This window comes from Chroicocephalus ridibundus, chromosome 16, assembly GCF_963924245.1.
Source record: "Chroicocephalus ridibundus chromosome 16, bChrRid1.1, whole genome shotgun sequence".
NCBI lineage: Eukaryota > Metazoa > Chordata > Aves > Charadriiformes > Laridae > Chroicocephalus > Chroicocephalus ridibundus.
Genome location: NC_086299.1, coordinates 5,285,295 through 5,296,832, shown reverse-complemented (window position 1 = coordinate 5,296,832; position 11,538 = coordinate 5,285,295). Strand labels below are relative to the sequence as shown.

Sequence of the window (11,538 nt, the reverse complement as noted above, 5' to 3'; positions counted from 1 at the left end):
CCTGCTGTGAGCAGGCTTAAAAGGAGAAAGTTATGTCAAGTCACTCTATACAGAAATATTTATCCAAAAAGGTCTGTAAAAACTGTAACTTGGAAGATACCATCATGTTTTATTCCTCCCAAATACTGTGCAGAATCTTGCACTCGGAAATACTTGAATTTAAACAGAGTTCTCTGGTTAACTTGCCATCTATTTGTGCCAGGCATGCGGCCTCCTTATCATAAGGTATGGGTATAGATCTAAGTTCCTGACAGCTACTGTAATGGAAAATAAATGATTAATTCTTACAGTAAAGGAGAAGGAGAACGGCCCTTTTTCAGTCTGTAGCATTTCTGAGAACTTTTGAGAAGATCCCAAATTTTACATTCAGAGCAAAGCATTTATTGTGAGCTATTTTTTCTTGTTTGAAATGCAATATTGTAATTATTTTCCACAGAAATCTCATGGCCTTGTTTCAGTTTCTGACTGAAGCAGATTTTCTAAAGGCTTTAGTGCAAACTGTCATGGAAACACAATTTTAAATGTCCTTTCTCTTTAGTTGTTTCAGGATATGAAGTTATGACTTTCTTTCCTTAGGGACTTTAAAATTCTTGTCCTAATCATACAGAAAAATATTTTTTTAATAGTTTCATTGCTTTAACACAAGCAATGCTCTCTAAATACAGCTGTGATACACATACCTTATTGTACATAAATCCTTTACAATATAAAACCTGGAGTCCAAAGAGCAGCTTACTAAATCAAAATCAACTACATGCATATGTTAATTGTTAAGAAATTTCCTAGATACAAATACCAGTTCAGATTTCAGGAGTCTAAATTTTGGGAGTGAAACTGGTTTCATAAAGGAGTTACACCCAGGGAAAACATCTACAAATGGGGATCTCAGAAAGTTTTCTCCCTTTTCCTTCCATGACTGTCTTTCATGGGAAGGGATGAGCCAGTCTGATCCTAGATATTGTGTTACAGTCAAACGGAGGTTTGCCTTGGTGGACACACACCGAGGGCTGTAAGCCAGTCGTGCCTAACTGGCAAGGCTATTGCCTGGCAAAGGAAATGTTTACCTTTTTAGGATGACAAGAACATGCATTGTCCATGGAAGGAGCAGGAAGGCTTGATTCATCTGAACGGCTTCTACTGTCCTCCTAGCCACTGTCTCTGGCTTGAGAGGAGGAAAAAGATTAGGGAACCTGAATAAATAAAAGTAAAAAATAAAATAATTATTTGTTAACCGAACTTCTTCTTTAAGATATCACTGTCCAAGTCCTGTTACTCACTAAGCTATCACTGGTTACTGGCATTCAAACATGCCCCAAAGCAGGCTGGAAGGAGCAGAAAGTTCCAGTTCTAGCCGGGAAGCTGGAAAGCAGAAAGCCCAGTCCCAAGCAGTACTACTGGGTTAGCTAAACGATTAAGAATGTACATGTTGGTGCCGTTAGGGTGAAGTGGCAGTGTATTCAGAATCTTGATTCAGAGTTTTTCTTAAACTGTGTGCAAACCAATACCAAAATGCTGTCTGTTCAGTGTTGGTGTTTTTCCTTTTCCTCTCTCTTGCTCTTTGCTTGATTCAAGTTCTTGACAGGTGAAAGACAAATATTTTCCCCCATTGCTTTTATACCAAACATGAGGCTTTTCCCCGCTCCAGCAATAGGTTGACTAAGACAGCACAAACTATATTAATAGGTTATTTTGTCCACTGTAAAAGATTAATTTGGTCAGTCAACAGTCTTTGACTTTAGCTTGTTCTCTTAGATAGAGGTAAAAAGGACATACTGATAGCCTTACTTCTGTCATTCCTTTCGCTGGGAAAGATTTAAGTATTTCAGCGAATAAAGAAGGAATCTGTACTGTTAATTCTCAAGTAATTTGTAGACTGCTCCTTTTGAATAACCTCCATTTCAGATTGCCTCCCCTCCCTCTCTGGGGGCTGCGTATGGCCCAAATACACTCAGGGAAAAAGAGCTTTCAGTTTTCTCTGAAGCAAATGTCTCTCAGTACAGGCAGGCTGTATGAATATGCCAGCAAACCGAGGGAACCAGTCTGATGAGTCCCAGCTAGCCTAGAGTGACCCTCTGTTCCCAGGCAGCCAAATGAAACATCAAATTCTCTTAACTAAATGAAGCATTAATTAGGAGTGTATTCTGATGATTCATTTAAAATGAGATGCTTTATTCTAGTTCCCCTGGACTGACCTGATTCTCATGCCCTGAAACATCTCTGTGCTCGTGTGGAAGGGCAGGACTGTTGTGGCATTCACTCCGGGACAGTCCAGCAGCCCCAAGGTCAGGCTCTCCATAAAGGCAAAGGACGAGGCTTTGGAGGTGCAGTAGTCAATGGCACCAGGGATGGCTGACAAGGCCAGGACAGAGTTCAGGCAAACAATGTGTCCATTCTGCAACTCCAGCATCCTTGGCAGGAATGCTTTGGTGGTCTGAAGAACAATAGAGTTAAAAAAAAAAAAAAAAAGAACAAGGTTTGCTCAGCAGAGATACAATAAAAACAACAGTTACTGTAAAAAATAAGGTGACACGGAGACGACAAGCCAAACCGTTTTGTTCATTATGCTAGGAAAGGAGTGGGAGAGTACCTTGTTGCTTTGTCATTTTCTGAAAGATTCTAAACAGGCAAAGTTTGCGTAGAACCAAAACCAAAATCTTTCCTAGCACATAAGTAAGCAGTACCCACAGATAAAGGCCATGAACAGAATGCTTTGTATGTTTAAGAACTTCTTGTAGAGGATAAAGTCTTCAACAATGTGATGAAATCACAAGAAGCTCTTTTTTTATTACTATTATCTAATACAAAATGGAATGAGTTTTGCACTAGTTTCTTTCCCTGAGCAATGTAGTCTCATGCTCCTCTGACGTTCCATGCAGATCACAGAACTCTACCCTCTGTGAGCTCAGGCTTTCTCAAAAGAAATGAAGTGTTTTACTGGAAATCACAGAATGGGGATACAAGAGCATCAAATACTGTGTTACTACTGGAAAAATTATTATTTTTTTAGACTTCTTTCCTCTGGCCTTTGTTCCTCACATGTTTTTTTCTGTCTCCTTTTCATGTCAAACTGATTATACCAAGCATGATTTAGAAAGACCTAGTAGCAGCCAAGCGTTTACTGGCTGTAATCTGTCACTCTCATTCCCAATTCTGAACACACGTGACACAAGAGCTCATCTTACCCAGAACTGTCCCAGAGTGTTTATATGTTGTGATTTGAGCAGTGCATCATCATCGCTGTCCATCAGGCTCTTACCATGGACCACAGCAGCATTGTTCACCAGGATAGTGATATCACCCACCTGCAAAAAAAGCAAATGACGCGTTACAACTCATATCTCTGCTCACGAATCATCAGTCACCATTATATCTGACTGTCTATTATTGGCTAAATACATTATTATTTTCATAGCTTTTGACATTCTTGCCTATGGGCCTTGTAGTCCTTCTGGATCACTTAAAACAGGTAGCTAGAATTTGTACAATATAATCTGGATGGTCACCCTTCTTTTCCCCAATTTGCCAATATATTTTTTTCCTCATCAAATATGAGCCATTCCTAAATTCTGCCCACAAACAGTGCTTCCACAGACACTAACCTTTTCCCGCACAGCTTTGGCTTGCCGATAGACCTCCTCTCGATTTCCTACATCACAAATGAAATAATGGCATTCTGTCCCCATCATCCTGATTTCCTCTGTGGTCTCCTTCAGGCATTTCTCAGTTCGACCCCACAGGATGATCTGCAGCAAGAAACTTTTGTTAGAGTCAAACCGCTTCTGCTTCAAATCTAAAATAATTAAAACATGCTTCTAACTTCAACAATTTGATGAACATCTTTGATGTGTTTTCACTGCCAGCCCTGTTGCATTGTTTCACTTAAGACTAACGATGATTTTCTGTTACACAGGGATGGGACTTGAGTATCATGGTGGCAGCTACATCCCACTGCTGATTATTTACAGGTTCTTTACAAGCAACACAATACCTAACACAAAAGGTCAGATCTTTAGCCTAACATGACAAATATACAAAACATTCGGAAAATTTTCTGGATCACAAATCACACAATTTCAAACCTATCCCTGTTTTTGCTATACACACACACAGAATGATAAATTGATTCTAAAATCACAGACTTTCCTGTATATCTGGTATGCTGTCTACTTCTTGTTCTACATTTGTAGATCGTATCTGCTCTGCAGTAAAACATGTTTTTTCAGCATATCATATATAACTATTTGCAATGCTGTTCACAGGCTGGTGTCCCAGGTGCATTTCAAACAAGAGCTTCATCCTAATGCAGACATTTAAAGTGAGAAATTTCAAGCATGAATTTATTTTGCAACTAATATATGCAAGGTTTCTCATGCCACTCGCATTTAACACGGTAAGAATGATACAATATTTCTTGTACAAAGAACAATTCTGCATATCGGTGGAAACAAAACACTCAAATCATATAGCATGGATTTTACCTATAATGAAGACATAACCAGCACAACCCTATCTGTATGTCTACACCATCACGGAGGTCAGAAATCGAAATTACTTGAAAAGTTACCAGGTTCATTAACTTTCATTGTGAGGCTTTATCCAGTATGATTTTCCCCTAGTGAAACAACAGTATTAGTCTCAAGTATGAGATGGTGCTTGCACTACTGTCTTTCAAACATTAGTCTACCGCTAAACAGATTTAACCAGAATATTTTTTTCCTAGTATGTAACCTAATTTTCTATTTCTTTTAAGGCTACTGGAAGGAATATAATTTCATCTCTCTGTTACCAAAGACAACTATATATAAATCAGTCTATCATTTTTGCTTTTCAAGCTAAATCTTCTCAGCCTTCAGCATGTTATGAACAGTGAGTCACTTGTCATTCTGCAAAAAATCAATTACTGAATGGAGTACATTACTGACATCAGCTGACTGCTCTGTCAGTCCAACAGTAAGATCCAAAAGAGAAAGAAAATTGTGAGCACTGATAACGCAAAATTACTATTTAGTACTAAAAAATAAATGAGGACGTTCACATAGTCAAATGCAGGTTTACTCTGATCAGGGGACTGGGAAAATGGGCTTTGAAAATGGAAACAGCTTTGTTGCTCTCAGAACGGTGTTATTTCCAAGCAGCGGCCTTATCATCTGTCATCCAGGATTAGTTATCTCCCATACCACTGTGTACTGAGCATGAATCTGACTGGTATATTGATTTTTTAATGGTTAAAAATAAGCACACTTAAACTTTAAAGATTTAATAATCTTTGAGTTTTCCGAAAGTTGGAAGAACAGTAAAAAAAAGTCTAAATTATACCACACAATTAACTTAGTAACAGCAAGATAAACATAAAAATTTAGGACCTCTGGTATTCCCTCCCCACAGCAAATCTCTTGCAGAGAGCTTTAACATGCTTATTTTTAAGGACCAGTTAAGCTTATCTCATAACTGGTACTAAAACTAATCTCTGTCAGGGTCAAAGAGCTCTTCCAGTGCGACTAAGCAAGGCAATGCAGAAGTACCTGGGTCCTCAACCATTTCCTAAATGAGTTAAATTTACAATTAATCCCATTTATAAATCATTGCCTCATCTGTGAACATAAACACACACAGACTGATAGACTTACATTCTCAAAATCACCAAAGGACTAACGAGTTGGTTAACCAGAAACTTCAGAGCATGTATAAATATGCCAGAGCCATTTCATGGGAAATCTTATCTCAAGGGAAGCAATTTGCAAGGAAAAAGCTGTGACCAGACTTAAAAACTGTAAGAAAGCACATGGCTAAAAATGTGCTTTGTGTATTGGCCTGTCTTCGAAAGTCTCAGCGTATCACCCTGGGCCATCAGACTTTGGCATCTACACAAAGCTTGTAAAACTGATGGCTATTTACTCATTTCTGAACTCTGAGCTAGACTGGGTGATATTTCTTATGCCTACTCTGCAGACTTGAGCGGAAATCAAGAACATGTGAGAAATTTCACAAGCTTTCAGGAAATATTTACAAAATACTGTTGAACTATAAGCATACACACTTAGTTGCTCTCTCTTTCACAACCTACATCTCTGTGGAAAGGGGAGAAGAAAACACTACAAAACGTCAACCGTAAGCATCAAGTTTGATGCCCACAGAGTTTGCATCAGTGTGAACTTCAGCCTCGTAGCAGGATTGGATCAGTCAAATGCAGACACTAAAAAAATTAACTGACAAGTTGAAGAGTGATGGAAGGTAGGAGAGGAACAGGAGAGAAAGAGAAATAAGGCGTCAGACAAGAGGAGAAGGCAAGAAACTGACCTTACAATACCTAGCACTCCAGGGTTTCACACTGCTATTGCAAAATAAAACATAGATCACTTATTCTTCACTTTAATCTGTTTCAAACATCCATAGAGCCTCCTATTCCCAAGAGTTGCCACTGATGCATTGAATGTCAGGAAATATACATGGAAGAACAGTTAAGCAAAGGACAACCTGTCAAAGGAACATCTGTCTGTGATGCAACTCTTGGACATAACATTTTTTATGCCCCAACAGTTACTTTGGGACCCTTAATATCCTACAGGCAAGTCTTGCAAGGTGACCCCATTAAAATCTGGGCCATCTGGGGAAGATAGAATTTGCTGGTTTTCCTGCTGACAGCATTAACTTCAGTACTGATTTTTTTCCATGGGAAGTTTTCATGTCCTTGATACTGTTCACACTCAGGTGAAGGCTTCAGCCTGCGTAAGAGAAAAGCAGTAAATAAAAGACCATTCTTTCGTGAGAGGTGAAAGTTCCCTAACGACACAGTGGGAAGTGAGCTTTCCTGCTGTCATTTCTGCTGCTTTTTACAGATGGATAAAACTCAAAACTCAATACAACATGCTTTTGGTCCAAATTCAAGCTTGACTGCTCCTACAAGATCACATGAGACTTTCAATTTCTGTCTTACATCTGGCCAAATTAAATTGGCCCAGGCTTCCCTCTGGCCTCCTAGGATATCAGATCTTACAAAGAGAAAAGACTTTCAGGCGCTGCATTAGCCTCATAGTTGAGGCTTCCGTTGCTCCTGAACTCTATTTTTACAGAGGGCTTTGAGTTAGTGTTTCCCTGCACGCAGTACTTCTCTCTTCTTTTTTGCAGCAGTTTCACTAATGTTCTCTAGGTCCTTATTCTACTAGTGCCTCCTGAGATTTTCTACAAACCCACTCATCAGTCCTCTGCTCTCCCAAATTCACCTCCTTCTGCAGAATCTGCAATTTGACAACTTGCCGTTTGGCACTCGGAAGGTTGTGTTACTTGTAACATTCACACCAAACCATTCAACTAGACAGCTTAGGGGTCAGGGATAATCATGCATGTTCTCCATGCTCCTGAACAACAACTCTTGCTCACGGTTGAACTGATGAATGATTGTGGGCCTGGGCCTGTGTTTTGCCGGTGGCCCGTGAGCTGCAGTTAGCCTAAAGCTGGGCAGTTGGCACCTCACTTCCCTTTACATGCAAGCAAGCATGTAAGGAACTCTCATTTTATTATTCGCTCAATCAACATCAAGAAAGGCATCATTTCGCTTTATCCTGCCCCAGTTAGGGTTTGAGGGCTCTGCATTTGTACGGAGTCTAGATCTGCAGCTTAGGAAATGGTCCATTTTATTAGGAAGCACGATTTTCAAAATGTAGACATGGGTCACAGAGTCTGGTCTGTGTCCCCTTTCCTTTTTAAGTTTAATACTAAATTGGCAATAAGTGTGTCCCAACTGGAGGCTAATTCCTGGAGAGAATGACTCTTACAAACACAGAAGTTCCTGTCTGGGACAGAGGAATATGCAGAGGACTTCAGGAGAAGAGAGACACGCATTCCTTATTACACAGCCTGTCGGGATGTTGCACAGCCACCCATTCACAGTAATTTAATGGTGGACAGAGGAATATTTAATTTGCGTTTTGGAGAAGTTCTTGGACAGACGGTTTTCCGTCCTGGAAAGAATCCAGCCCGTTTCTTCTCCCCCTTCATCTCTCGTCATCCTCTCCTGCCTGCCCCTCCCTCCTTCGCCAGACACGCTCTGCTTTCAAAAAGTTACTGACCAGAAAATTGTCGAGGGCAACAGCCCAGCGAGGCGGTTAATCCCCGCTGTGGCAGGCCCGCTCCTGGAGGTTCCTGCCCTGTGCTTACCTCTGGGTGACCCCAGTGTTGGCAGTCAGGGAGGCAGGTGGAATGTTAAAGCAATCGCTTATGCTCCGGGCTGCTGGCGAGAGGCAATGAGAGCCCAGGCAGCAGCAGCGCAGGACTCTTCCTACCATCGGACACATGAGAGAGTAGATTTAGGATGTCAGAGGAACTTAACACGCCCTCCTCTTAATTAACTTGAAAGTAGGCGAGGGCTGTGACATCACATCTTACTGCAGATTTTCCCAGGATTTATTCAGGAGCAGATTTTGCAAAACAAACCTTATCTCTAGATCTTCTCCCCTCTGGCAAGTCACAGAACTCTTATCTGGCCTTAGGAAAATGATTTCAGGCAGAGTGGCAGGCTCAGTAGACACTGCATCCTCCTCTCCCAGAGGACTCGTTTAACTCTGGACTTAATCTGCTAATGAGACATGCCCTGAGGTCGGAGGGGAGTCAAAAGGAAGGTTTTAGCTGCTGTTGTACTAAGGCAAGACTTTCTAATAGAGGCCTGCACTGGCTACTTGCTGAAAGCCCCAAGTCTGACTGCAGCTTTAAATGCTGATTCTCACTGGAACGCAAGTGTTATGCTTTTGACTGCCACAAAATCAGATAAAGCCACTAATTTATATAAACTAGTCTAGATTGAAGCTCCTATCAACCACAGTATAGACATATGATCTATGCCTCCAGAGTCTTAGGCTTATTATTGGTGCAGGAGATGAGGTTAGAGCTAATTTTACATCATTTACAAGGCTATTTAACTTGTTTGGTCTGATTTTATAGCTAGCACAACTCAAGAACAGCAGCAAAGGAATGTTGCCCTTTTACATCATCAGTTAATTTGGCACTGTATCTTCAGCAAACCCGCTGTGCTAGACATTATCCGTCCAGTAAACTAGACCAGTGTTGGAAAGGTGTCCCACAATAAAAGCATGTCTGAGACTGAACATGTGGCGTTTCGTGGCACTCCCCTTGGATTATCTGGGTTGTATTTTAGTACAGAATTGTTCACTTTTAGTCTTTTTCAACACAACAACGCTCACTGTGATTAGCAGATATAACTTCCATTCCAAAAGTTTCTGCATTTTACAATTCATGAAGCAATCCTCTGTATTAAATGAAGACACTGAAGATTAAAGTGTTGCAGAGAGACACAAAAGTGCCCTTCCCGCCTGATCTCATTATTGCTGCCTCCACAAATCAACCACAACTCCTCGCCACAGATCAGCTGAGATAGGAAGTAGTTGGTAGGTCAACACATTTCATTCCCCCTTTCAACCTCCTGCCTAGTCCAGTGAAACAAAAGTTGCTCTGTTTGAGTTGGTATCCGTAATTGCACAGACTGCTACCTTTGTTCAAACAGAGAAACCTTTCTGCACCCAATACTGAAAGTTCCTGCATACTTTTAGGAAGTACAAAGTGTAGATAATCCACTGAAGTATGTCAGTCTTATCCCCATATATTTACAAAGCCTGGTAGTACTAACTCACAGTTGGTCCTCTGAAGAAACGCATTCCAGTGTATCCCATAATCCTGGCAGAGTTTTGCATATCATGAGAACAGGAGGCTAAATCCTACAGCCTCAGAAGCGTCCATGTACTTTGCTTGTCAATGGCATAAGGGTTTTCTCCTCCACCCCTTCCCCTCTCTTGCCCCCAGGGCAGTCAGACAAGTTCTTTCAGGAGCCCTTCCTGGGAGAGGCCGCTAAAGACAGATTACGGGAGAGTGAAAGGTGTGGCCCTTCAGTGTGAAAAGCCAATCTTTGCTTTAGAAAGGAAAAAGAACCTTTTGATGCCTGAAGTAGGTCAAAATACTTAACCCAGCCCCTTAGTGACACTTGTATAAAAGTAAGCAAACAAAGCAGGCCAGTGGCAAAATTTTCAGTTCCCCCAGTGGAAAGTGAATATCAAAGCTGCGAGGGACGGCTGTAAGAAAGATTACAGGTAAGCATGGGGGAACCAAGAGAGTAAACCCATTTACTTATTTTACACACAAGCTTTTCTAGATTAGTATTTAGGAGTTGCAAAGACATTATACTGTAAGAATTGAATTTAAATTTAATCCTGCCACCATGGTAAACTCAAAACACAGACTTTATTATAAACTGCTTTGAGCTAAGGCCAGGAGTAATATCCAGTAATGAGATTAAATGTTAGGTCTAAAGAGACTTCAGAGGGAGACTAAAAGAGTGAATTCCAATTCATTTAGTCTAGAGTCAGAACTTTCATTATTTTATATGTTGATTTAGCACTCAATGGGATTACTGTTATTCACCTAAACCACCACCAATTCCAATTGTACCCCCTTTTTTTCCTCTGAAGGAAACAAAACAGCACCTACGAAGTCTTAAAGAAGTATGTAAACACCTGTCTCCTATTCGATAGAGGCCTTCCTTGGAAAGAAAATCTGTAATTTTCTGTCTGCATACAGGCATTTAAGACCAGCTCCCTCTAAAGAAGTGAACAAATGCCTACTGTTCTCACAGTCAGGACTATTTAAGGACAGGTGGCCCCATGCTGACTTTTTTCCAGTGGTTTTTCCAATTGCTTTCGTCTGCAACATGAACTGCGACTCCAGACTGCCTTGGGAGCAGCACTTCTCGGCTCTGTGGTACCGACCAGTTGAGGAAGGGGAAGGGTTAGGGTTGTTTGCAAGAAGAGGTCACGCAGGAGTCAGCCTTTACAATCCTATTAACGCTGGGACAGGGTCAAATGGAGTGCACGTTCCAACAAAAGCACCAAGTGGCCACAAGCTGTCACCCTGCAAAGGTTCATGGAAGCATTTGTGGGGGAAAAACCGACAGATTTTAATGGTGAATGTCTGCCACACCATGTGTTAGAACCGGCCTCTGCTCCAGGGAACCAAAGCACACAAAGAAATATCCAGCAATAAAATTCTCTGGCTGCAAAGCAGAAAAAAGTGGCATATCTGGGGGGTGGGGAGAGGGGTAAGCTTTTTAAAGTTATGTATTCGGGGTAAGACTTTGAAGATTTCTACCAACAAAAATATAATACTCCATCCTATAAAAATAACTAGTGTGCTGCCGCCTCCATTTGCTTGGCATGCCATCTCTATAATCCAGATTCATATAAAAATGTCCACAGAGATCTCAGGAAATTGTGGGGAGGGTAAATATGCAGGTGCAGAAAGCCCTTTAGTACTGCAAGCACAGCAGACAGGATGAAGGGATAGAAAGTCTGTAAATAACATTTCAAAGGAAAAAAAGAAATTGCTGCATCTGCCTGACAAAAATGCCATGCTCCAACGGGGCACTTCAGCATAGTGGAAGGTTTACTGTTTGTGCGTTTTCCTTCCAAAATGCTGCGTTATTATTTTTACTTACTGCACATACCTCTCAGGGTAAAGAGTTCTTCTCATGTGTCAGGT

The 11,538-nt window shown here is 41.0% G+C and overlaps 1 protein-coding gene across 5 annotated transcripts in view; it reads right to left on the bottom strand.

The window, feature by feature from the left end:
* DHRS3 (dehydrogenase/reductase 3) overlaps window positions 1–11,538 on the bottom strand; it is an 83,368-nt gene that overhangs the window by 6,949 nt on the left and 64,881 nt on the right. For all 5 annotated transcript variants that reach the window (XM_063353551.1, XM_063353550.1, XM_063353549.1 and 2 more), the window contains 4 exons: window positions 3,600–3,743; window positions 3,183–3,302; window positions 2,193–2,431; window positions 1,065–1,190 (listed from right to left, as the gene is read on the bottom strand). In XM_063353551.1, the coding sequence (XP_063209621.1) occupies window positions 1,065–1,190; window positions 2,193–2,431; window positions 3,183–3,302; window positions 3,600–3,743 (629 nt within the window). The remainder of the gene's footprint in view (window positions 1–1,064; window positions 1,191–2,192; window positions 2,432–3,182; window positions 3,303–3,599; window positions 3,744–11,538) is intronic.